The sequence below is a fragment of the Chrysemys picta genome, chromosome 1 (genome assembly GCF_011386835.1).
Source record: "Chrysemys picta bellii isolate R12L10 chromosome 1, ASM1138683v2, whole genome shotgun sequence".
NCBI lineage: Eukaryota > Metazoa > Chordata > Testudines > Emydidae > Chrysemys > Chrysemys picta.
In genome coordinates this window covers 233,059,099-233,086,060 of record NC_088791.1, presented here as the reverse complement: position 1 = coordinate 233,086,060, position 26,962 = coordinate 233,059,099, and the positions used below count along the sequence as shown (strand labels likewise).

Here is a 26,962-nt window from a genome sequence, read left to right as displayed (position 1 = left end):
GCCACTCTATGCCCGCAGGAGAGAGCTTTCCCATTGACATCATTTAACCACTCCCAAGGAGGAGGAGTACCTATGTCTCTCCCACCAACATAGCACTGTCCACACCAGGGCTTCTGTTGGTGATTTCGTACAGAGGGGTGTTTTTCCACACCCCTGACTGATATAATTGTTAGTGTAGACAAAGCCTTAGGGTATGTCTACACTTGCACAATTACAGCACTGGCAATTACAGCGCCCCTCGGAGAGCGCTGAAGGGAAACCACTGTTGTGTGTTCACACTGTCAGCTGCCTGCTCAATAACGTGTTCACACTTGCAGTGGTATTCAGAGTGGTGCACTCTGGGCAGCTATCCCACAGAGCATCTCTTCCTCTTCTGGCGCTAAGACTTGTGGGAAGGCAGAGAGGTCGCAGGGCATCCCGAGTCCTGTCCCAATGACCCGTGATGCATTGCTTCGCATCTCAGCAATCCCTGTGCTTCTATCTGCATTTGGCGCCATCTTTCAATGGTTTGTGTACTGCTCGCCCTGCCTCTGGATCCCGAACTCCTGACCAGTATGCTGCTCGCCCTGACCAGCATGTCATGAGTGGCAGTGGAGTTATTCCTTAAACTACAAAGGCAAGAGGAGTGCGACATTGATCTCCCCACGCGTACTAGCTACAACATGAGATTGCTTGTGGCATTCAGGGATGTGCTGACCACAGTGGAACGCCGCTTTTGGGCTCGGGAAACAAGCAGTGAGTGGTGGTATCACATAGTGATGCTCATCTGGGATGACGAGCAGTGGCTGCAGAACTTTCGGATGAGGAAAGCCACATTCATGGGACTGTGATGAGCTCACCCCAGCCCTGCAGCGCAAGGACACAAGAATGAGAGCTGCCCTGCCATTGGAGAAGTGCATGGCGATTGCATTGTTGAAGCTGGCTACTCCAGACTGCTACTGATCAGTCACTAACCAGTTCGGAGTGGGAAAGTTGACCGTTGGACTCATGTTGATGTAAGTGTGCAGGGCCATTAATCACATCCTGCTCCAAAAGACCGTGACTCTGAGCAACGTGCGTGATATTGTGGATGGCTTTGCACAAATGGACTTCCCTAACTGCAGAGGGGCAATAGATGGCACGCATATTCCAATTCTGGCACCAGACCACCTAGCCACCAAGTACATTAATCGCAGGGGGTATTTCTGAATGGTTCTCCAGGTGCTTGTGCATCACCATGGGCATTTCACAGACATTAACGCCAGCTGGTCCAGAAAGGTGCATGATGCATGCATTTTTCGGAACACTGGCTTGTTCAGGAAGCTGCAAGCAGGGACTTTCTTCCCGGATCAGAAGATCACCGTAGGGGAAGTCGAAATGACCATTGTGATCCTGTGAGACCCTGTCTATTCCTTAATGCCGTGGCTTATGAAGCCATACACGGGGCAACCTGACAGCAGCAAGGAGCGTTCAACAACAAGCTGAGCAAGTGCAGAATGACTGTTGAGTGTGCATTTGGCCGCTTAAAAGCCCGCTGGCGATGCCTGTATGGAAAGCTGGACCTGGCCGATGACAATATTCCTATGCTTATAACCGTGTGCTGTGTGCTCCATAATATTTGTGAAAGGAAGGGTAAAATCTTCACTCAGGGCTGGACCGCAGAGGCTCAGCACTTGGAGGCTGAGTTTGAACAGCCAGAGACCAGGGGAGTGCAGCACAGTGCGGGGCCATAAGGATCAGGGATGCCCTGAGGCAGCAATTTGAAGCTGAAAGCCACTAATATCTGTTGTTATGCTCAGGAGTGCAGTGCTTGTAATGCTAGGAGGTGATTGGTGCATACGATGCACTATGAAGGTTTAACATAATTGTTGCTTTGCAGGGCTGTGTTTGCTTTCAATTAATAGAATAAAGACTCCTTTCAAAGCAACACAATTCTTTTATTAAAAAACAACAACCGGAGGAGAGAGTCAAACAAAAAAGAACATCAGCAGTGAGGGGGATGGGGGAAGGGAAGGTCCCAGGAGGAGGTGGGGTCCCAGGACGGCTAAAGATTTGTGTATGTCCAGGGATCATATCCAACCTTCTCCTTTGGAGTACAATGCAGTGTGTACTGTACTTCAAAAGGGCCAAACTGCAGAGGGATGGTGTTGAGTGCAGTGGGTACTGGGAGTCCACAGTGCTGGACTGTGAGGCGGGAAGAGTGAAATGCCGTGTGTATAGACTGGAGCCAGGAGGTTGATAAGAGTGTATTGGCGGTGTCTATGGGGAGCATGGGAAAGAGTTTTGTGACAGCGGCTGCAGGGGAGGGTGGGCGCAGAGGTGCTCGGTTTGAAGAGCTAGAATCACCTGGAGCATGTCTGCTTGGCGCTCCATAATGTTTAAGAGCCACTCCATGGTTTCATTCTGGCGTGCCGTGTTCTTCTTTCGGTCCCTCTTCTCCCTGTCCCTCCACTCTTTCAATTCCTGCTTCTTAGCTGTGGAGTGCATCATAACATCACACAGAAAGTCCTCCTTAGTTCTTCTTGGCCACTTTTTAATTCTGAGTAACCGTTCAGCCGCTGATAACAAAGAGGGAAGCTGGGCTCCCATGGTCATCTCTGTGAAGTTTAAACACAACACTTTACAGAAGCAGCATCATTTGCAACACAGAGAACACTGATTCAATGATTTAAAACACAGCCAGTACTCACACACCTGTCACTAACTGGCTGACCCCACGCAAGCACACAAGCCACAAGACCCCTAAAATGGTGAGTAGCTGCAGGGGCAGGGTAAATCACTCTTCCCAGACCCTGCTGTACATTGGGCACATGGCTCTCGGGGAGAACCAGCACTGTAGCGGGGGAGCCTGATAAGCATTCCTGTCCTCACACTTTCCACAGGATGTGATCATTATGGAAGATATCTTGCTGCTGAGGGTGAGCAGGGAATCAAGGGGGGGTCTTCTCCAAGACTGCAGCTTCTGTCCTGTCCCCTATGTGACTCGCCTGTGTGCAGCAATGGTTCCCCCCTGCCCCCTTGACGGCACAGTGGCGCAGGAAAGTTACTGTTAATGGGGCAAGAAACAAAGCAGCTCTGCCAAAGAACCTGCAGAAGCAGATTGTCCAGTATCTCCATGAGAGTTTCCTGGAGATCTCTGAGGCAAATTCCTGTGAAGTGAGGGAGTCTATCAACAGCCTGTTCCGCCCCGCTCAGACTAGGCATGCGGTGAGAGACAAGCCTGCTTTCTCCAACCCTCCTGCCCCCAACAACTCGCTTCAGCGATTCCCAAAATCAAATCCACTTACCAGGGGCCTCCTCTTCTGGGGTAGAAAAGAGCTCCTGGCTTCATACGTCTCTGACCTCCGAGTCATCCTCTGCCTCTGGGTCCTCCCTCCCCCTCTACATCCTTGTCCAAGATTTCCTCCTCCTGGCTTGGTCCTCTCATGACTGGCACACGAGCCAACAAAGTATCCACAGGGGCCTTAACAGTGGAGGTGGGGTCACCACCGAGTATTACGTCCAGCTCTTTGTAGAACTGGCAGCTTGTGGGCGCAGGCCAGGAGCTGCGGTTTGCCTCCCGCACCTTGTGGTAGGCATTCTGCAGCTCCTTCACTTTGACCCTGCACTGCAGTGTATTCCAGTTCATGGCCCCTTTCTGTCATGCATCGTGAAATCTTTCCATAGGTATCATAGTTCCTACGGCTGGAGCGCAGCTGGGACTGGACAGTCTCCTCTCCCCAAATGCTGATGAGGTCCAGCAGCTCGGCATTACTCCAAGCAGGGGATTGCCTGGTGCGTGGAGCAGGCATGGCCACCTGGAAAGATGAGGGATACACTGAGGGATGCATGCATCACCGAGCAAACACGAAGGGGACTTTCAAAATTCCAAAGGAATTTACGGGATGGGGATGATGGTTGGTCACCTGGGGGCAGGGCAGTAGAGTTCAAACCGATAACCAGAGAGGCAAGAACAGGCATTGTGGGACATCTCCCGGAGGCCAGTGGCAGCGCTGTAATCAACCAGGGTGTCTACACTGGCACAGCAGTGCTGTAGCCCTGGCGCAGAAAGCTCTATGCCTCTCATCAGGGTGATTTTTTTACAGCGCTGCAACTACGCAGTTTCTGCGCACTAAGTGGCTTGGCACTGTGTACAACTCGGGAGTTACAGCGCAGAAAGCTGCTTTACTGTGCAGAATCTTGCCAGTGTAGACAGGGCCTAAGTCTCTCCCATGGACATAGCACGGTCTGCACCAGGGCTTCTGTCGGTGATGTTGTTCAGAGGGGTGTTTTTTCACACCCCAGAGCGACATACTTGTGAATGTAGACATAGCTATTTCTCTATTTCCACTTCCATTTCTCTATTACAGTTTAGATATTGATTATCTGCATTTCTAACGAACTCACCCTGCTCGCTCTGGGATCATAATGATGTTGTAAAACAGGTAAATGTCATTCTGGGGTGTATTAACAGGAGTGGCAGATGTAAGATGTGGGAGATAATTGTTCCACTCTACTGGGCACTGGTGAGGACTCAGCTGGAGTCCTGTATCCAATTCTGGGTGCCACACTTTAAAAAAGATATGAACGAGCAGGAAAGAGTCCAGAAGAAAGCAACAAAAATGTCCATCAGTCTAAAAAACGTGACCTAAGAGGAAAGTTCAAAAGAATTGGGCATGTTTAGTCTAGAGAAGAGAAAGCTGCGGGGGAATATGATGGAAGTCTTCAAACATATAAAAGGTCGTTATAAAGAGGACAGTGATCAGTAGGTAGAAGTAATCAGCTTGGTTTGCAGCAAGGGAGATGTATGTTAGACAATAGGGTAAACTTTCCCACTATAAGGGTAGTTAAGCAGGTTACCAATGGAGGTTGCAGAATCCTCATCTAGGGTGACCAGACAGCAAGTGTGAAAAATTGGGACAGGGGGTGAGGGGTAACAGGAGCCTATATAAGAAAAAGACCCAAAATCGGGACTGTCCTACAAAATCGGGACATCTGGTCACCCTATCCTCATCATTGGCAGTTTTTAAGAAAGGGTCAGTCAGACACCTGACAGATACGGTCTAGGTATACTTACTCCTGCCTCAGCATGGGGGGGTATATTGGGTGACCTTTTGAAGTCTCTTCCAGTCCTACATCTCTATGATTGCATGATTCTATTCTATAAAGGTTGAGGACAACAGTGAGCATATTTTTGCATGAAAGCATCTGCCTAAATGCAATGCCAGGCTTCCTATTTTTCTCCCCTTGGCACTGAGTCTGCCTAAATACCTACATCTCTTACAACACGTGTCCCAATCCTGCAAAGACATATGCATGTTTTTAACCTTATACATGAGAGTATTCCTATTGAGTTCAATGGCACTACACGTATGTGTAAAATCAAGCACATGGTAAGTCTTTGCAGGATGGTGCCTCAAGTCCCATTCTGGTGCTGCTGCAACTATCATGCCAATGTGGGTAGATCCAGGGTATTTGCCCTTGTACTCTTTCACATTTTAAATTATCCATTTTTCTGCTACTTTAAAGCAACTAGCTTTTCACTCTACTGCTATTAGATTTTTAAATTAACAAGCCATGACTGTTGCACTCCACAATATTTGGCTATAAGAAAGAGTGGTTCTGCTGATGTAGGAGCATTTACCCAAATGTTGTTAGCTATTCTGAAAGAAGAGCTACACTGGGAGTTTTGTCAGCATAGCTGTGTCATTACGGGTGTGGTTTTTTTCACACCCCAAAACAACATAGATATGCTGGTATAAATTAGGGATAGACCAGGCCTTACACACATTCCTAGCTTTACACACAGTGGTCCCATTAATTTCAATGGGACCACTCCTCTGTATAAAGTTGAGCACACAAGTAAGTGCTTGCAGGACCAGAGCCCATGTTTCTTTTCTTATTTTACTGGTTTGGGGGGATGTGTTGATGAGGAACACAAGGCTCAGGACTTAGGGGCAGGGATTGTGCCGCCTTCTAGGTTTGGAAAGTGATTAGAACACTATTGGCAGAAATAATAAATTCTGCCAGAAATAATCATCATCATCATCAATTCTGGTTAGAACCTCAATATGTGGTCATTTCGGAGTTACATTCCTGACCCAACATCCAGGCTCTTTCCTCACCAATGCAACTTTGCTCTCGCTTCATACCAAATATACACAGCCTCAATAATATAGTGACATTGTCCAGGGAAGGTCTCTCTCCACTGATGCATTTGTTTCCATCTCTAAAGACTTGTCTACCCTACAGAAATTTGCTACCTGCTGTGTTGTCAGTTAGATTATTCATATACTTAAAGTTAAGTACATACAGTAGAACCCCATTTATCCAAGCCTCCATTATTTGGCTTTCCATATTAACCGAACCACCAGTGCACACACAGGAATATGAGAAATTGACGCTTCAGACCCAAGCAGCAGGGCTCGGGCTGTCAACCCGTTTTCTGGATTATCCAAATTTTTGATTAGCCGATCTGGCCCTGGTCCCGATTAGATTGGATAAACAGGGTTCCACTGTACTTAAAGGCTTTGCTGGATCAGGGCCTAAAATAGCACACAATCCCATTCTATTTTTCTGTATTGGGTATAAATTCTAATAATATGTCCTTACATTTCTAGTCCAAGTAGAAAGTGACCCCCCCAAACAGACTCAGGCTGGATATACCTCTTAGGGGGCTACAAACTGGTGGTCACTATTGAAAGGCAGGACAAGAATCTTGAAAAACTCAGGGAAAGGCACAAAGGGGCACTTGCCTTAAATAGCCTTAAATAGCAATTCCCTTGCATAGAGGAATCTCATGATTTGTGAGGGAGAAAAGGGTGTGGTTAAAGCACGCTATGCACCAGCGATCTGGGCAATTGCAAGCAGATCCTAGTGGCACCAAGACCAGAAACGTAAAAAAAAGGGCACCTCTGTCCTCCACCTTGATCCTCGTCCCCTCTCTACACACGTAAAGCTAGACTAGAATCAAGGATGTGGGCAAGTATCTTTAAAGAATCATACTTTAAATAAAAACATTTAATATGCATTGCCTCTAGGTGGTGCTAATATGTGTCTTTTTGACTTTGAACTATCACTGATTCTTTGGAAGGTATAAAAGTAAGTTCTGTATTCAATGTATGTTGGGAACCACTGATATTAAATATTTTATTTATCTAAAAATCCAATATACACACACAAATACATTCACCTGTTCATTTTAAAATGCTCTGATAATTAACCTTTTCTGATAATGCTTTTTCCTACTTTGAGTATTTATAATGAAGCTCAAAACTCACCCAATGAACTAAGTTATGCAATATTGTAACATGAAGGGAAATTACTGTCTCTTTGTTAATAAGCCTATTTTAATTGATTTTTATCCACCATTGATCAGATGCTTTAATTGACCCATGTATTGTATCTACACATTTTTCCTCAGAGGTTACAATTAATTCAGAACCCATCAGAGTACACACAATTTTTAAATTGTTCCTTCCGATGCCTATTGTTATGTATTGGTCTATGTAAAGCATAATCTGAGATTTTATCTGCTTCTAGTCCAGGGCCGGCTCTAACTTTTTTGCTGCCCCGAGCAGCAAAAAAAAGCGCCGCCCCGCCAACCCCCCCCCCCCCGCCGAGCACTGCGCCGCCGGAACCCCCCCCCGCCGAGCGCCGCGCCGCCGGAACCGCCCCCCGCCGAGCGCCACGCCGCCAGAGCGCCCCCCACCGAGCACCTCGCCGCCGGAGCACCCCTCCCCGCAGAATGCCGCGCCACGCTGCCCCCCACCACCCCAAGATTGGCCGCCCCTTACCAGGTGCCACTCCAAGCATGTGCTTGGTTGCCTGGTGCCGGCCCTGTTCTAGTCATCCTCTTGGAATTCCTCAGCTCTAGTCCTTTGGTCTTATGAGCCAGCATAATATTTTGTAGCAAGCAATTTTTAACATCTCTGTTCCTAAGGCACCAAGCCACTAACCTCTTTTGCTGAGAACTGACCATTTATTCATATTCTTGACCAAGTTTTTTTTTCCCCCGCCAACCAGATTTCCACTCTTCTAAGTTTCCTTAAATAACTCTTCTGTGAAAGACTATAAAAAGCCTTTGGAAAGTCAAAGTAAATTATCTATATATCAACCAGTTCTCCTTATTCTCAAATATGTCATTAATGGGGTCAAAGATGTCCAACAGCTTAAAGAGACATCTCCTTTCAGAAACCATGCTCATTTGTCATAATATAGGCATATCTATATGCTTCTAAACTGTTTTTCTGGTGCTGAAATAAGATTTACAGGTCCACAATCTGTCAAGGACTGCCTCAGAAAAGCTTTTTTCCTAAGAAGCTACCAACATGGAAGTCTTTATAAGGCATTTGCTGAGGTAAAGACAACTTAGATCTTGTTTTTCTTGAGGGCTTTTGCACAATCTCTATGTAGACTTCAAGGAAAAGAGGAGCACTGGAAAGTTTGTTTTATTGTGAACCTCAGCTATTGAGAATGAGTGGAGTGAACAAGATAGGGAAATAGAAAATTAGATCCAGAAAAGAAAGAAAATCAATTTTGATAGCTACTATCACCACACTGATGTTATTTCATTTTTAATTTATTTTATAGGTAACAACCAATTATTCTCTCAATTTAGGTTTATTATGGATCTTGGACACCCTGACTTCATTTACACTGAAATGCAGATATATTTTTATTTATGATCTACTACCGCAGCTCTCTGGTCCACCTGAATCTGACTTGGATGTAAGATCTAGATAATAGCTGTTTTTTCTGGATATTAAAATACTGGGAATGTAACAGGGGGTGGGGGGGAAAGGAGGGGAGAGAGAATTACAGGCATCTCTGAAAATTCTATACATTAGCCTCTATTTTTCTCAACTTTTCTATCATTTTCACCAATTGACCATCCTTTCTCTAATCTCTTGAATTGCTTCTTCAACTTCCACTTCTTGCTCCTTTTACTTTGGTCAGTGTCCCACAGGGTTCCATCTTGGGGCCCTCCTTTCTTTCTACATCTTATCCCTGAGTGGCCTCATCCACTTTTCTGTCTTCAGTTCTCTCTGTGCTGACTTCTTCCCCTCTGTTCAATCTCACATTTAAATTACTTAAACTCAAGCTTAAACCCTTGTCTATCCAAAATCTGCCTGCCACCCAAACCATAGCAATCCTCCTTTACAAGACCCTTTACTGCTTCACGCCTCCTTAAACATCAGTTTCTAATACTTTGTCCTCATTTTCCAGGCCCTCAGATAGTCCTACTTGTGCGTACATCTTATTTCTGGGTGCCTGTCATTCTACTATTTTGACTCTATACTCAGCCAGTTCCCTCTCCTCTATAATCCTTTTCCCTCCCAATTCTCTGGACCTATAAATCTCCTTCTCTACTTCTTCCTCAACTTACATGTTCTCAGTCATTTACACCATGATCTCTTCACTATAAATTATATGTAGTTTATCTTTTTAGAGTGGAAGCTTTTCAGATGGGAGATGTCTTTTCTCGTGTTTTTAAAACAGTAACCAAGGCATTATTAAAGCAATAGCCTTGGACTACTCCTGAGAGGATTAACTGATCTGTAATACAAGTTCAGGAAATCTGAAATCCTTCCATCTAGTGGAATTTCCTGGAACAGACATTCAAATCAGACGTCACCTTTTGAAAGTTTGGAGTGTTCTGCAGAAGCTCTTTTTGAAACTTTCCCTTCTCTAAACCAGACCTTTTATCCAATGGGATGTGTCATAATAATTAGGCCTATGCATTTATCCCACTTGTGTGCTTAACAGTGGTAAACTAGAAAGAAGTTTACAAAGTGTTTCAATAACCTATTAAAACAATAATTGTTGGTGGAAAAAGATCCAAAAGAGACTAATTTAAATAAGACAACCTATTGATGTAACTCAAGAACTGCATTAAGCTCATGACTGGTAAACAAGAGAAGTGTGAGACTGGAAATCAATGAACCAAAACTGGTGTGTCACTAACTAGACTTATTTGTGGACAAAATAATGAGGGGATGAGCTCATTATTGGGGTTTTTAAAAAGACAACTTTTGGTGGAAAACTAAAAGAAGCTGTCTGCCAGCAACTGCTGCAGTAATCTTTATGGCTGCCACCCACCCCCTTAGGGCCTCAGGATCCACCGAGACACCAATGGGCCTTCATCAGTTGGATGGGAAAAGGTGTCCTGAACAGATTAGTCCAAAAAAGGGACCTACATGACATCACCATCTCCACTGGGTCAGGCTGAAACCCAACCACCTGGGATGTGAGACTGTCACATCTTCCTCCCCTTGTGTATCCTTTTCCTATCCCTCTCCTTTTGCCTTCTGGCTTAGCTGGCCAAGTCTATATATTTTGCAACAGTGCCATGAGCCTGTAAGTAAAGAGGCAGTTAATAGCAATTTTCTAAACACACCAATGCTGGTACAAATTTGCCAGGTCTCAGAGTGGCTGATAAAATGGTGCATTGTGCCTTTGTTTCTCCAGAGTGAGGCTGCAAGTCAGAGTCAACAGCAGAGATAGAAGCAGCATTTTCTATCTTTACTGATTTTTTTCCTCTCCCCTCTTATACATATTTATCTTATTTTGTCTTCTTGGAAATAGGACTAGACTTGAACAGCAGCAATCACCAGAGCTCCAGCCTATCTCAACTAACTTCTTTGGGAAAAAGAGAAAAGGACAGTTAACTCCCTCTTTAACACCCTCTAAGAGACCATCAGACACTAGGGTTTCATTCTAAAAACTCTACAGCAAAGGGAAAGGGGAAAAGAATTATGGTTATAATGAAAGCCTTATTTAATATCTTGCATTTCAAATGCTTTAACTTTTTTCCTTCTTTTCTGTATCTTCAATGAGAGGTTACACTATTTTTAATAGGGTTTGGGCCCTGGTACTACACTGAGGTCACGTACTAAACCTGAACCTTTTTTAAAACTTTAGTGTTGGACAATAAAAGGGTCATGTAAATAGTTGACTCTGGGCCCATATATTCCAACTACATTAATACAACAGAAGCCAGCCTGAGCCAAATCCCTTTTCATTATCAGAGAGAGAGAAAGCGAACGCACATACACAGGCTCAACTGCTCTCCCCCTTAAAAAATAATCAGCTCTAGTTTTTCCATGACTAGAGCTGTCCTATCTGAAATCCTATTTGAAGAGGGCATGGAGGAACCCAACATAGCAAAACAGCACCCTTGGAGGGGACGCACAAGAAGTTAATGCTGCATCAAATGTGGCAGGTATTTTGGTTTTGTTCAGCCACTTAGTTAAATAAAATACTGAAAGCAGGTTGAGAGAAAAGAAAGTTGGGTGGAGCTAGGAGTAACCAATGTATATAAAAAACCACCACCAATCTTATCAGTCAAGTTTTTAAAGTACAGAAAGCAAAGTATACAACTACTTGGTATATGGCCAAACAGCATATGAATATACCTGAACCAGTCCAAGCAACTCCTGGACCTCAGCGCCCAAGTACAGCATGCTAAGGCTAGTGCTGTTAAACTGGACAAGCAGCAAGTATTTATAGATACAATATATCAAATATAGGTACACTATAGAGCATGGTATATCATGATGGGAAGAGACCAAGGTGGAATGAAGGTACAAATTACCTGTGATGACACCCCACCTTCAAAGGAGGTCCCTCCAGAAGTCTGAGACATAGTAGTAAAAGGGAAGCTGTGGTAATATAGTATACATTTTGCTTAGACAACATCCCAAAATAAGCTACAAACTGACATGGAACATACTAGAGGACACCAGCAGTTTGCCCGTGTATGACACACCAGTGTTGCCAGCTTTCTCGTGATTTGGTATTGCTCTTAAAGCCCCTGCTCTTGGAGTCATGTGATTACATTAAAATCTCAGCTTTTGTTTAAAAAAAATACTGAGTTTCCTCTGCAACCAAGGGGGTTAGAAAGCTTAGAAATATTAAGCCTAAAGGCTTAGGGTTGGCAGACCGTTGACCTGAGCTCAGACAGCCAAAAAACTTACAAAGTTTGTGACTGTATTTCAGCAGAAGTACAGATGAAAAGTAGCATTTCAGTCAATCTCTACAGGCTCTTTTTATTATTTATTTAAAACAGGTGATAGGACAAGGCTGCTAGTCCCAGGATTAGAGATTGTTTCTTTGCAGGTAGTAAGAAGGAATTGAGTCGCAGTTGAATACACTCCATCTTTTCTGCCCTCGAGAGGGGGTAACACAAGGATATGCAGGGCACATGTGTGATCCCAAAGAACACAGCTGGTTAAAAGATTCTGACTTGTTGTGCATGCGGCACATGCACACCAAGAGTGAGATCCACATTTACAGACACTTGAAGAACTACCAGTATTAGAGGCTGGGTTGCAAGAGACTAGGAAGCTGGAGAAGGGGCAGATCAGGGAAGGGTAAGGAGCTGAGAACACGTATTCTTGTACTCCGCATTTTCACAGTTATAGTATATTCTACATATGTGCTTTTGATCCTAGTTAAAAATGGCAAGTATTTAACATTTCTTGCAAAACTAATGGAAACTATTTTAAAGACTTAATCAGCAAATACTCTATTTAACAAAATAGTGAGTAATTCCTTCTTCACAAGAAGAAACATTTCATGTATTTTCAAATCAGCTACTTTTACAAGACAGTATGAATCTGATGTTATAGCATACTAACATGCAGGAAAAAAATACAGCCACAACCAATACTCATTAAATACTGTACATCACCATTTACAGTTTCAAACATTTTACAGTTTCAAACAGTTAATGAAAGGAAATGATATCAACTGCCATTTATCTACATATACATGGATTTCAGTATAAAATGCTCATTTTGAATAAATAATGTTGCAGATGAATGCTGCAGGAGTTCAGTTCTTGAGTAGTTCAATGCACTCTGGTCTTTTGTTAACTTTGTTCCATGCCAGCCATGAGTGACACAGCTAAAGACTCCACTGTGAATCAAAACAGATAAAAAAATTTTTAAACATTTTAAATATTCTTGGTTACATCACTCTGCAAAGGTTTACTGAAATTGTCAGTTTTATAGCTTACCAGGCAGATGAGATATCTTTTATTATTCAAATTACAAATAACAATATCTGAGGGTTTAAGTCCCTGCATCAAGCATTTTCAATTTTATCAATTTCATTACCTGAAATATCTGAAATAATGAGGGGCCAATTGAGGAGAGTTAATTTCTTTTCAGCTGTTGGTGTGGAACCTTATCCTTAGCAAAAGGTGCAAAACTGAATAAATGTATCTTTATCCTTTGTAAATAAACAGTATTAATACATCTACACTGAGAATAATCCGACCAGCCAAAAGATCCAAGAATATAGGAAAAAATCTGCTTTCATTTACATCAGTGCAAATACAGAGTAAATTCTCTTGAAACAGTAGACCTAATCTATGTTCTGCTCTGCTCTCATATTTATACTTTTGAAATTACAACCATGACCACCTTTTGTATGCTCTGTCACTTTGAGAAGACAGTATCATTTAAGATAAACAAATTGGTGTTATTCTTGCACCACTACCCACATCATCACATGTTTATTCATCCAAAGAAGCACCTGTTACTTAGGCAAATATTTTATTACTAACTTTAGAAATATTTAGTGGGTGCAACGTTTACACTGAAAAAGTATGAGTATGACTCCTAACGTATGTAACCATTAAAATGTAAATTACTCAGGCAGGCACTGCTTTCATTTGCCAGTTAAGCACCATACAGGACTATAATGCTGCATAAAACAAACCACCACTAAAACCATTGAATTGTTAAAATAGAGCATGGCATTTTATGTCATCCATTTTAGGTTGTCCATTCTGATGTCATAAAACAATAAATGTAGCAATTCTGCTTGGCCTATACCAGGCAATACAACATCTGAATCAAAGAAAAGAATATGTTTAACAGTGATTAGCTCTGACTGCAAACCATTTTTTCGTCACGAATTCAATGCCAGCCATTTTAAGTGATGTGTAGTCAAATAACTGATCACCAAATACTTTATTTTAAGTGGCATGTGAATTCCTTTGGTGACGTTAGGATTTATGATATATGCCAACATTATTTGCATGTCCCTCCTCAGGGCATTAGGCAAAATGAAGGAAGTTTTGCTAGTCATAAACGAAGTGAGGCACAAATGCTCTAAAATGTTTGTTAAATTGTTTTATTAAAAGAAAACAGAAAATGCTTTGCCAATCCCTCTCTATGGACACACACCTTAAGCTTGTTCTTACACAGGATAAAATTCAATTTAAAACATATTAAACATTAAAACAGCCTCACTCCTACAAACCCAGAAAAGCCTACTTGCCGAAAGAAGCTTATAAATTAAAAGTGTCAATATAGGAAAAGCCTATTGTTTTAAAATTATTCTGTATACTCACAATGAGGAAAAGAGCCTCTACAGACTGCTTTGTTTATAACTGTTACAAGAAACATGTGACAATTTTTAAAATCTGATTCCATCTTCTCTATGGATTCCATCCTAAGAAAGAAGTGCAGTTTAATTTAAACAAATATAAAGTGGATAAATAACTACATAGACAGTTCTATATAAGAGGACATATCCTTTCTTTCTAATAATAAATAAAAACAAGGCAGAGATCATCTTTCAGTTGTTTGTGTACAGAGTGCCTAGCACAACAGGGACCCAATCCTTGACAGGGGTTTCTAAGCATTATCATAACACAAATAATGGTGAGCTAACTCCACCCTCTGGTCTGCATCTACCAACTATCAGGAAGAGCTACTGATCCTGTCTAGGAAACCTCTCTTACGTGACGTGCTCTAAAGCTCCATACTGCTTCAAAGCCTAGAGCTAGGGAGCTACCTGATGACTTGCTCCTCTTTTTCCCTGACATTGGAGATGGGTTCCACAGGCAAAATCAGAAACACTTGCCCAGGAGATGGATGCCTAGAGCAGGATAACTGACTCATATACACACCAGCACCAAAAACAGTCTTGAAAGTTAGGGGGTGGATTGGGACTTCAATAGGAACAGTTAGGCCAGCAATGAGCACTCCTGAAAATCCTGCCGCAGAGAAATTTCTCATTTTGTGCCTAAGAATACACAGGAGGTATAAAGGAAAAAACAATAGAATACAATAATTTTAGGTTATCCTCATGTAACGCAAGTACCCTGCTTAGAAGTTTATCGGACTTAATATTTTTGATACAACGTGAGTCCTGAACTTTCTGGGTGAAACCCTGGCTCCACTGAACTCAAAGGCAGAACTTGCATTGACTTTAACAGAACCAGGATTTCATCTTCTGAGACATAAGGCAAGGTTACTATCACTAGCAGTCTACATCAAAAAGGAAGATTTACCAAGGAGAAAAGAACAAAGGAAGTTTAACTTTTCCTCTCTTCTCCTGCCTTTTTACCAGACCAGAATGAGTCCTTATTGGTTAAACCTACAGTTCTCATAAACCAAGTAAATGAATGTTAGCTTAAAATCACAGGCACTGGAAACTAAATCTCAGAAAAAAATGTAAGTAAAAGGATGACCACTGAGCCTTTCATTTTATTAATTTATAAGAACACATGATGAGAAATAAAAAAGTACTTCCATTTGTTGTTAACCCACTACAGTCTTACAATTTTTTTTTTTAATGTATTGGCCACCTTTTTCACTGAGAAACACATTCTGATTATACAACCAACAGGTGCCTGCAGCTGATAAGCTTCAATTCAATTGAATTTATCTTCGTTAACAAAAGGTCACATTAGTCTCCCATTAAACATGCAAAGCAAAAAGATATATGCCTCAAATACAACACTGGAGCTGTGAAATGATCACATTATAAAACATTATGACATATTACTTACCTCCAAGCTCCCAAACCAGCCTGCCAACGATCTGCAAACATCAGCACTAAATTCAGCACTTTCATTATAGCTTCTTTCACAAAACTAACCTAAGATGATAATGGGGAAAAAATATAAGTAGTCTAGTCAGGAATTTATTTTTAAATTCAATAAGTACTTTGGCAGGCAACACTCGATGACGTTTAAATTAAGGTTTCAATTAAAAAAACCTTCAGGATACACTCTAATTCTTCCAGCTACAATATGTGCTTTGTTTACTGGATTAACTGTTCAATTAATTCTGTGGTTGGCTATTTTGACAATACCTAATGTATCTAGTATTTGGGACAAAGTACTACAGTGCTACCCCATATACCAAGTGTATAACCTCTGAAGTTCCAAAGTTTCACACAAATTTTGACATTTAAAACATATCACAAATTGCAGATGATGAAATATTTCTTGTCCCTATTTATATTTTGTATACATCAGTGCATCACCCTAGTTGCTTTCCCACCACTACAGGAACTTTTAATTCAGGTTAATGTAGAGCGACTATACAATCTGGTATATTTTATCACTGCATTTAAACCTGAAATTACTATTTAAAATACACTACTGATATTAGCTAAAGCTATTGCAAACAGGTACAGCACAGGCTGCCTCTACAACAGGGTTTTCAACCTTTTTTTCATTTGTGGACCCCTAAAAAATTTCAAACGAAGGTGTGGACCCCTTTGGAAATCTTAGACATAGTATGCAGAGCCCTGGGGGTTGAAGTTGAAAATCACTGCTCTAAAATACAACAGTTCAACAACATGACAGAGCTCTAGAATGGGTGGCACCTTCCTTTACCACCCCTCCACCCCCACTTCATGCTATCCCAGTAGAAATAAACTTAAATATATTTTTAGACACATTTCAAACAGCTTGTTTGAATCCTCTAAAATTTGGGCAAAAACAAAAAAACCAATAAATGGTTATTCACCCTATGCAGTGGGTGGGTCTTTGAGATGTATCTCCCTATGGGTGCTCCACTCTAAGTGTACTTGCATCCTCTGCACCTTTGATTGGAGATTTCTCATAACAGTGTCTGTTCAGCCTGTGCATGCGTGTTGCTTCCTGCTGTTATATATCAGCACGCAGGTAAACCACCCTTAGTTTCTTCTCTACTGTGTAGCAGAGACCTCGAAAGCAGAGGGGAAGGACAGCGGGTAGTGGAGAAACCATAGGGAACCACATCTTGAAGAATTACAGTTACTGTACCCGGTGAGTGACCATGTCTTCTTCTAGTAGTGTCCCTATGGGTGCTCCACTGTAGGTGACTACTGAGCAGTTCCCTTTAAGGAGGAAGGGCCTTCAGAGCTGAGTCCAGTATTGAAGAAAGTATAGCTGAGCCACACACAGCATCAGAAGCCAAGTCATGAGTTATTGCACAGCACTTCACAAAGGTACGTACAGAGGTCCAAGTTGCAGCTCTACTTATTTCACTAATGGGAACTGTGACGGGTTGGATCACAGAAACCCCCCTGGGAGCTGCCACCCGATGTGCGAAGACTACTTCTGCTTCTGTTTTCCCTGCCAGCTCAGGACTCCAGCACCCTGTCTTGCTGAGCCAGACACTCCTGTCTGGCTCCAGACAGAGACCCAGGGTCTGAATCACTTGTCCCAAAGCTGCAAGTTTACCTGAAAACAGCTCACAGTAGTGTGCTTGTCTTTAGCACTCAGATGCCCAACTCCCAATGGGGTCTAAACCCAGATAAATCCGTTTTACCCTGCATAAAGCTTATGCAGGGCAAACTCATAAATTGTTCGCCCTCTATAACAGTGATAGAGAGATATGCACAGTTGTTTGCTCCCTCAGGTATTAATACATACTCTGAGTAAATTACTAAATAAAAAGTGAATTTATTAAATACAGACAGTAGGATTTAAGTGGTTCAAAGTAGTAACAGACAGAACAAAGTAAGTCACCAAGCAAAATAAAATAAAATGCGCAAATCTATGCCTAATCAAACTGAATACAGATAATCTCACCCTCAGAGATGCTTCAGTAAGTTTTTTCTCAGACTGGACACCTTCCAGGCCTGGGCCCAATTCTTTCCCCTGGTATAGCTCTTGTTGCAGCTCAAGTGATAGCTAGGGGATTCTTCATGATGGCTCCTCTCCCCTTTGTGTTCTCTTCCACCCCTTTATATATCTTTTGCATAAGGCGGGAACCCTTTGTCCCTCTGGGTTTCCACCCCCCCTCACTGGAAAAGCACCAGGTTAAAGATGGATTCCAGTTAAAGATGATCACATGTCACTGCAAGACTGCATTACTCACTTGCCAGCACACACATATACAGGAAGACTCACAGGTAAATACAGCTATCTGCAGACAATGGTCCTGGTTAATGGGAGTCATCAAGATTCCAAGCCATCATTAATGGCCCACACTTTACATAATGACAATAGGCCCTCAGAGTTATGTTTTATATTTCTAGTTTTAGATACAAGAGTGGTACATTTCTACAAATAGGATGATCACACTCAGTAGATTATAAACTTTGTAATGACACCTAACAAGAGATCTTTTGCATGAAGCATATGCCAGTTACATTATATTCACTTATCATATTTTTTATAAAACCATATAGACTGCACAACGTCACAGGAACATTTTTGCAAAAGGCCGTAGAAGTGGAAGCTGATCTTGTAGAGTGAGTTCATATGCCTGAGTGTGCTTGGAGATTACAAGATTGGTAGCAACAGATAATGCAATCAGATATCCACTTGGGAAGTCTTTTTTTAGAGACTGCAGACCCTTTTGATGTATCTGCAATCGAGACAAATAATTTGGGAGTCTTTGAACGGTTTAGTGCTGTCAAGATAGAAGGCCAGGGCTCTCCGGACATCAAGTGTGTGTAACAACACCTCCTTTTTGTCTAGGTGAGGTTTAGGGTGGAAGATTGGGAGATGAATGGGTTAGTTAATATGGAACTCAGAAGATATTATTGGTAAAAACTTGGGGTGTGGTTGTAATGTTAACTTGTCTTTGAAAAGTTACGTGAAAGGGGCGTATGCCATAAGGGCCCCTATATTCCTAACTCTTCATGCTGATGTGAGAGCTACCAGAAATGGTGTTTTCAATCAAGAAATGGAGGCGTGAGCAGGTAGTCATTGGTTCAAACAGAGAATCCTGTAAGACATTTAAGAACCAGATTTAGGTCCCAAACCAGAGTAGAATGTTTGACTGGTGGAAATAGATTTCCGAGACCCTTCAGGATCCTCCTCGTCACTGGCTGGGTGAATACAGAATAACATGCTACTGAAGAATGGAAAGAAATGGTTACTTATGACAACTGTGGTTCTTTGAGATATGATGCAGACATGTATTCCACCTAGGTGTGTACACACGCAGCACATCAGAGCCAGAGAATTTTGCCTAGCAGTACCCATAGAGGGGTGGCAGTCGCACCTAATGACCAGCCCCATCTCTGGCAACATGAAGCAGAGTCTCCCTGACCCCTCCTCAGTTCCTTTACACAGAGACTAGACTCCAATGCAGCGGATGGAGGGTGGGTCCTGGAATACACATCTGCATCTCATCTCAAAGAACCACAGTTAAAGAAGAAGAAATGGTTACTCACTGTAAGTAAATGCAGCCATGTATTCCACTTATATGACTCACAAGCAGTACCCACCCCAGGAGGTGGGGCTCAGAGACTACCTAAACAAGGGATTGCAGGACCACCTACCAAAACTTGCATCCGCCCTAGAAGGTGGGGTTACTACATAATGGTTCATAAATATACGTACGGACAACCACGTAGCAGCCCTGCAAATCTTCAACATTGAGACGTCACTGAGGAAGGCTACTGACATTGCTTGCACTCTCACAGAATGAGCTCACACCTGATGAGGAGGCATAGACTAACTTATTTCATATGCAGTCTTGATACAGGTTGTTATTCATTTAGAAATCATCTGCGAAGAGACTACTTTCCCCTTTATGTGATTTGCATATGACATGAACAGGCGAGGTGAAGCACAAAACAGTTTAGTTCTGTCCAGACAGAAGGCTAGACATTTCCTGACATCTAATGGATGGAGATGCTGCTCCTCCGGAGATGAATGCAGCTTAGGAAAGAACACAGATAAATATACCACCTGGTTCAAACAGAACCGAGAAACTACTTTAGACAAAAATTTGGTGTACGATTGTAAATTCACTTTGTCCTTGGAGAACTGTATATAAAGGAGACTCTGCCATTAGAGCATGCAACTCTCATTCTCTTCTTGCAGATGTTATCTGCTACGAGGAATGCAGTTCTCTGACACAAAAGTGGAAAGGTACAAGATGCCAGTGGTTTGAATGGAGGCCCCATTAAAACTGCTAGGACCATGGTAAGGTCCCAAAGAGGAACCAGCTCTTGGACCAGAGGATAGAGATGAAGAAGCCCTTTTAAGAATGTTGCTACCACAGTATTGGAGAAGACTGATCTTCCCTTCGGGGGATGAAATGCCGATATCACTGCCAGATACACTCTCAATGAGCTAAGTGCAATTCCCAACAACTAAAGGTGCAGCAAGTACTCCAAGAGGTCCTGGAAGGAAGCCAGTGTTGGTTGAATTCCGTGGGCCAACCACCATACCAAAAACCGCTTCCATTTTGCTAAATAGGCCATTCTGCTAGAGGGTTTTCTACTGCTGACTAGGACCTGTGGAACAGTTGCTGAATACTGCTCTTCCTCCTCATTTAGCCAAGCAGCAGCCATGCCACGAGATGCAGGGAACTGTGTGGGGGATGCAAGGTGTGTCCGTGATTCTCTGTGAGTAGGTCGCGATGAAAAAGAAAGAGGTATGGGAGGCTGAATTGATAATGTGAGAAGGTTGGAGAACCAGCATTACCTTGGCCACAGTGCGGCAATGAGAATAATCTGTGGGATGGTCAGGATCGGGGGTGGGGGGGGAAGAGAGAGGGGGGAGTGTACAGGAGAGCAGACTACTAGCTGAGATGGAAACTATTGGATAGGGATCCCGGACTGAAGATCCCACAACAGCAGAACAGATTGACATTTCCTGTTGTCCCTAATGGCAAACAGGTCAATCGTTGGAATGCCCCAAACTCCAAAGATGACCCAGAGGACATTTGTTTTCAAAGACGGCTCAGGGGGAAATTCCTGCTGAGAATAGTCTGAGAGATGATTCTAGATTCTGGGCATGTGGTTGGCTATCAGAGTGATACTCTCCTCAATGCAAAACTGCCACAATCTGACTGCCTCTTGGCAGAGCACCCTGGAGTGTTCTCCCCCTTGCCTGTTCATATAATACATCGTGGTGATATTGTCGGTAAATATGTGAACCACTGAGCCCCTGATATGGTCCAGAAAAGCGTGATATACATTGAAGATGGCCCAAACCTCCAGCACTTTGATATGCAGTGAGGACTGCAGCTCTGCTCACAGACCTTTGAACTTTCAGCAACTCCAGATGGGCTCACCAGCCCATCTTGGAGACATCAGAGACAGACCTGGATGGTAAGGACTGGATGAAGGGAGCATCCTGACAAATGTTCTCCAGGAGCATCCACCCCAGCAAGGAGTCCTGGACCAGTGGAGGGAGATGGACCAATCTCTCCAAGGATGAAGAGTCAGATTGTAAACTGTCCTGAGACACATCTGATGGAGACAAAGATACAACCCTGCAAACTGGACCACCTGCATGCCAGCAGACATGTAGCCCAAGAGCCTCAGAACCATCCAACACATCATGGAAAACTGAGATTGCAGACTAAGGGAAAGGTGGCGAATGACTGAAAATGGTCGGTCAGCAGAAATGCTCTCAAACTCAGAGAGTCTGTTAGGGCCGCAATGAACTCTATTTTTTGAGTGGGAACCAAAATTGACTTCAGTTTTTAGAATGAAACCCAGATGGTTGAGCAGGCACAGTGTAATGTTGACGTCCTCTCTGGACTTGCCTCTCAATATAGCCAGTCGTCCAGATATAGGAAGATGTTCATTCCTTTCTTCCTGAGGTATGCTGTCTCCAAGACCATGCATTTGGTAAAAACCCAAGGGGCAGAAGAGAGGCCGAAGGGCAACACCATATACTGAAGATGGAGCTCTGCTATGACAAATCAAAGGAACTTTCTGTGGCCCAATAGGTGTCCTGAAGGTTCAGGGCAGCAAACCAGTCATTCTGAGACAACAGGGGAGGATAGTTGATAGAGTGACCATTTGGAACCTCTTGTATCGGATATATTTGTTAAGGCCTCCAAGGTCGAGAATGGGTCTTATCCTCCCTCGGATTTGGGAACAGAAACCATGAACCCGGTGTTCCAGCAAAACCTCCTCCACCACTCTCAAAGCCAGTAGAGAGTGAACCTGCTCAAGGAGCAGTATCTGGTGAGAGGGGTTCTTGAAGAGGAACAGGGAGGGATGGACAGGGACTGGATGACATAGCCAGAGCTGTCAGTGGTGATCGAACCCCTTGCATTGTGAAAGAAGGCTGTCCTGTCCCCAAATGGAAGGGATGGGGAGAAAGGAATGATGACTAGAACACTGCTCTGGACCAAAGAGTCAAAATGGGTGCTTAACTGTGCTGGGGAGGGCACATGGACTGGCCAAACCCCAGACAAGACTGCCTCCTTCTATGGGATCTATGCCCCTTTCTGGCATAGTCCCGCTGTCTTGGGGGAGGGAACGGCTGCCCAAATGTGCACTGCGGATGATACTGCTGCTGTTGACGACCACCATGGTGCCTCTGCACTGTTGGTGTATATACTCCCAAGGGCTGTTGGGTAGCTCTAGAGTCCTTGAAGAAGTGCAAAGTCTCATTTGTCTTACCCCAAAACAGTGTTTGGCCATCAAAGGGCAAATCCTCTACCTCCTGCTGCACATTGAGAGCTATGCCCAAATTCTGCAGCCAGGAAACCCTTCTCATGGCCACTGCTGAGGGCGGGCATCACTCTGGCCAAAGATTCCAGCACAGGCTGCAACAAAGTCTTTGTCACCAAGCAGCCTTCGGTGACAAATGCCCGAAATTCCTCTCTCAAGGCTTATGGCAGCTGGTCTGCAAACTTAGACATAGCCATCCAGTTCATGAAGTCAAACTTGAACAGCAATGCTTGCTGGTTAGCAATCTGCATCTGCAAGGAAGAGGAGGTAGATATCTTCCTGCCCATCAGGTCCATTCATTTAGAGTCCTTATCCCTGGGAGTGGGCTTGAACCTGCCCTGACAGGCTCTATCTTTCACCACAGTTATGACCAGGGAACGTGGGGCCTGATGGGAGTAAAAACCCTCACATCCCTCCACCAGAATGAAGTAGCGCTTTTCCTTGTGCTTTGCTGCAGGCGGTACCAAAGCCAGCATGCTCCAGAGGACCTTAGCAAGCTCAAGGAGTGAATCATTAATAGGGAAGGAGACTCTCCCAGGGATAGATGGCTGCAGATAAGCATTAACATATGGGTGTTCTCTTGAAAGAACTCCGTTTGAATACCCTACGAAGCAGCCACATGCTGCAAAAGGTCCTAGTATGCCTTGAAATCCTCCAGTACTGAAGGGGAGGAAGACCCAGGCACCGCTGAATCATCCAGGGATGAAGATGAAATGGTTAACTGTGCCAGAACCGGACCTTGCTCCAGGACTGATGGAGTTGGATGGGACGACTACGGAGGCTCTGCGAGGGGAAGGCTCATTGGTGCCTGGGCCTGTGGTAGATCAATGGTACCACCACAGACCTGGTCGGTGATCTCACCTTCAAGTGAGACGAGGAGTGGGACTGCCGAAGTGTCTGACGGATTTCATGGAGGCCACTGGTATGGATAAGGCATGGTGGCCAGCAGGCGCAAGGCCAGGTGCCCCTGTCCCGAATGTGAGATGAACACCAATCCTAGTACCCATAGCGCTCCATAAATGGTCCCCCAATGTGGGCCAGGTGATGGACAGCGAGAGAAGGAAGAGCCCAACCTGGACGCTGAAGAGTAGTGGGCTTCAGGGGATAAAGGTGGAACCATCCGTCAGGGTGCAAGCAACTGGTCTGACTAATCCATAGCCCAAAACGAAGAGGGAGCGAGCGCCAACAGCAGAAATGGTACCAGCACCAAGTATGCCTCCTTCGTTTCTGGTGCAAGAAGCAGTGTCGACGCCAAAGTTGGCAGCAGTACCAAGGTAACTGATGATGCCGAAGTGGAGGGTGATGAGTGCCGACGGGGTAATGTTGGCGGCGCCAGGTGCAGGGGTGCCAAAGACACTCCCGGTGCTGGAGAGGTCCTTCACACCAAGCCCAGCAGCAGCCCCCATTTCACGGACTGTGAAAGAGAAACAACAGAGTATGGTGCTGACAGACCCACAGGTTCAGCAGCCTGCCCAGCCAATAGGAAGATGAAGGAAGCAGCCCTGGCAAAGTCCTGGACCACGGACAAGGTTGGGACAGAAAAGCAGAGGAAGTCCATTGCTACCAGATGCACCACCAGCGTGGAAAGAGACAGTGCCAGTATTGCCCTCATCAGTACCGGACTCAATGGATATCCCGGGGCTGGAACTGGAGACGACCGTACAGGGTCTCTGACCTCCTTGTGTGGTACCAGGGAGTGGTTGACGGGATTTCCTCCATCCTGCGCATTGGCATTCACCCCGGCCCAATCCATGCTCCTTCTGAAGGAGGGAGACGAGTTCCCATGCAATGTGGAATGGCCTGAGTCAGTCTTATGCAACCTTTTTCTCAGTGCACGTGATAGGGAACAACTCCTTCATCTCTTTGGAGAGACACCACATCCAGGAAGCAAAGCAGAAGCACACTCAGAACCGGAGGGCAACATCCGATCTGACAAGGGCCTCAGTGCCGAAGCAAGCCGCATGTCCTGTTTGAGCACCTAGTGCTTCAAATGAGATCCCTCACCACTGGAATCTATTTGGTGAACGATCTATAAATGGGAAACCACTCCTTACTGTAGACTTCGTGTAGGCACAGCAAGCACCTATGTGGGGATTGTTCTTGGGGATTGCTCCCCCTCATGACAGACAATTTTTAACCCCTGGTAAGGGCAATACTAGAGAAACACAAATTATAACTAACCACAGCAACACTAACTAACTAACGCTATACTAAGGATACTAATTTCTAGTTGTATTTAATTAGTCACTAAAAATAGAGGGATTGTGAGGTGAAAACCATGCAGAGCTCCAACTCCAGTTACAGGCAGTAAGAAGAAACTGATGGATGTCACGGCGGCACTGCCTCATATAGCCAGAGGAGGGGCTATGGGAACAAGTGCCGCCCCTCTACAGGTACTGCTTGGCAAAATTCTCCGGCTCCTGTGTGCTAGGTGTGCACACACCTAAGTGGAATACACAACTGCATCTACTCAAAGAAGCCACCACGATGGCTGTCAGGTGGACTCTAGTAATTACTAACAGAAACTGTGTAATTATGGGGGACTTTAACTTCCCGGATATAGATTGGGGAACAAACGCTAGTAGCAATAACAGGGCTCAGATGTTCCTAGAAGTGCTTGCTGATCAATTCCTCCATCAAGTGGTAACTGAACCGACGAGGGGGGAGGCCATTTTAGATTTGATTCTGGCAAGTAGTGAGGACCTTGTTGAGGAAGTGGTAGTAGGGGACAATTTGGGCTCCAGTGATCATGAGCTAATTCGGTTTAAAATACATGGAAGGAGTAACAGAATTAAATCAAAGACTAGGGTTTATAATTTTAAAAAGGCCAATTTTAACAAACTAAGGGGACTGGTAAGGGAAGTGGACTGGGCAAACGTATTAATGGATTTAAAAGCAGAAGAAGCCTGGGATTACTTTAAGTTAAAGATGCATGAGCTGTCGGAGGCCTGTATTCCAAAAAAGGGAAAAAGATTACTAAGCAAGAGATTTAGACCGAGCTGGATGAGCGACCGACTCAAAGGGGCGATTAGGAAAAAACAGAAAGCGTATAAAGAGTGGAAGAGGGGAGGGATCAGTAAGGAAATGTACCTAAGTGAAGTCAGAGAATGTAGAGATAGAGTGAGAAAGGCCAAAGGCCGTGTAGAGTTGGAACTAGCGAGGGGAATTAAAAGCAATAGTAAGAGGTTTTACAGCCACATAAATAGGAAGAGAGCAAAGAAAGAAGAAGTGGGACCGCTGAAGTCTATTGCTGGAGAGGAGATTAAAGACAATCTAGGCATGGCGCAATATCTTAATGAATATTTTGCATCGGTGTTTAATGAGGCCAATGAAGGTATTAGGGATACTAGCACCACTATAGAGCGGCATTCGGGATGGGGGATTACCGTATCCGAGGTGGAAACAAAACTTGAACGCCTTAATGGGGCTAAGTCAGGAGGACCGGACGATCTACATCCGAGAATATTGAAGGAATTGGCGCGGGAAATAGCAGGCCCGTTAGCGATAATATTTAATGAATCTGTAAACTCGGGGGTGGTCCCGTTAGACTGGAGAATAGCTAATGTGGTTCCTATTTTCAAGAAAGGGAAAAAAAGTGATCCGGGTAACTACAGGCCTGTTAGTCTAACATCTGTAGTGTGCAAGGTGTTAGAGAAAATTCTGAAAGAGAAACTAGTTGAGGACCTGGAGGGTAGTGGCAATTGCGATAAATTACAACATGGTTTTACGAAGGGCAGATCGCGCCAAACGAATCTGATCTCCTTCTTTGAGAAAGTAACGGATTTATTAGATAAGGGAAATGCGGTGGACCTAATATACCTGGATTTCAGTAAAGCGTTTGATACTGTACCCCATGAGGAATTATTGGTTAAACTGAAAAACATGGGGATCGATATGAAAATCCAGAAGTGGATAAGGAATTGGTTACTGGGGAGAAAGCAGCGGGTTGTATTAAAGGGTGAACTGTCGGGTTGGAGGGAGGTTACTAGTGGAGTGCCTCAAGGTTCGGTTTTGGGACCCATTTTATTTAATCTATTTATAACTGACCTCGGAACCGATTGCAGGAGTGGGCTGATAAAATTTGCGGATGATACGAAGGTGGGAGGCGTTGTAAATTCGGAGGAGGACAGGGATATCCTGCAGGGAGACTTGAATGAGCTTGTGAATTGGAGTATCAGAAATAAGATGAAATTTAATAGTGAAAAGTGTAAGGTGATGCATTTGGGGATGACTAATAACAATTTTAGTTACAAGATGGGGATGCATTGGTTAGAAGTAACGGAAGAGGAGAAGGACCTAGGGGTTCTTGTAGACCGCAGGATGACTATGAGTC

At 43.9% G+C, this 26,962-nt stretch overlaps 1 protein-coding gene across 3 annotated transcripts in view; it reads right to left on the bottom strand.

The window, feature by feature from the left end:
• Nucleotides 1–11,297: 11,297 nt before the first annotated feature.
• The window catches only part of TUBGCP5 (tubulin gamma complex component 5), a 52,268-nt gene continuing 36,603 nt past the window's right edge, over nt 11,298–26,962 (bottom strand). For 2 of the 3 annotated variants that reach the window (XM_065580819.1, XM_008167412.4), the window contains exons 21-23: nt 15,770–15,858; nt 14,324–14,424; nt 11,298–12,879 (exon numbers count right to left, since the gene is read on the bottom strand). In XM_065580819.1, coding sequence (XP_065436891.1) covers nt 12,833–12,879; nt 14,324–14,424; nt 15,770–15,858 — 237 coding nt within the window. In that variant the 3' untranslated portion in view covers nt 11,298–12,832. Of the gene's footprint in view, nt 12,880–14,323; nt 14,425–14,884; nt 15,001–15,769; nt 15,859–26,962 lie in introns of all 3 variants that reach the window. The other variant, XR_010597670.1, reaches the window with a different exon arrangement.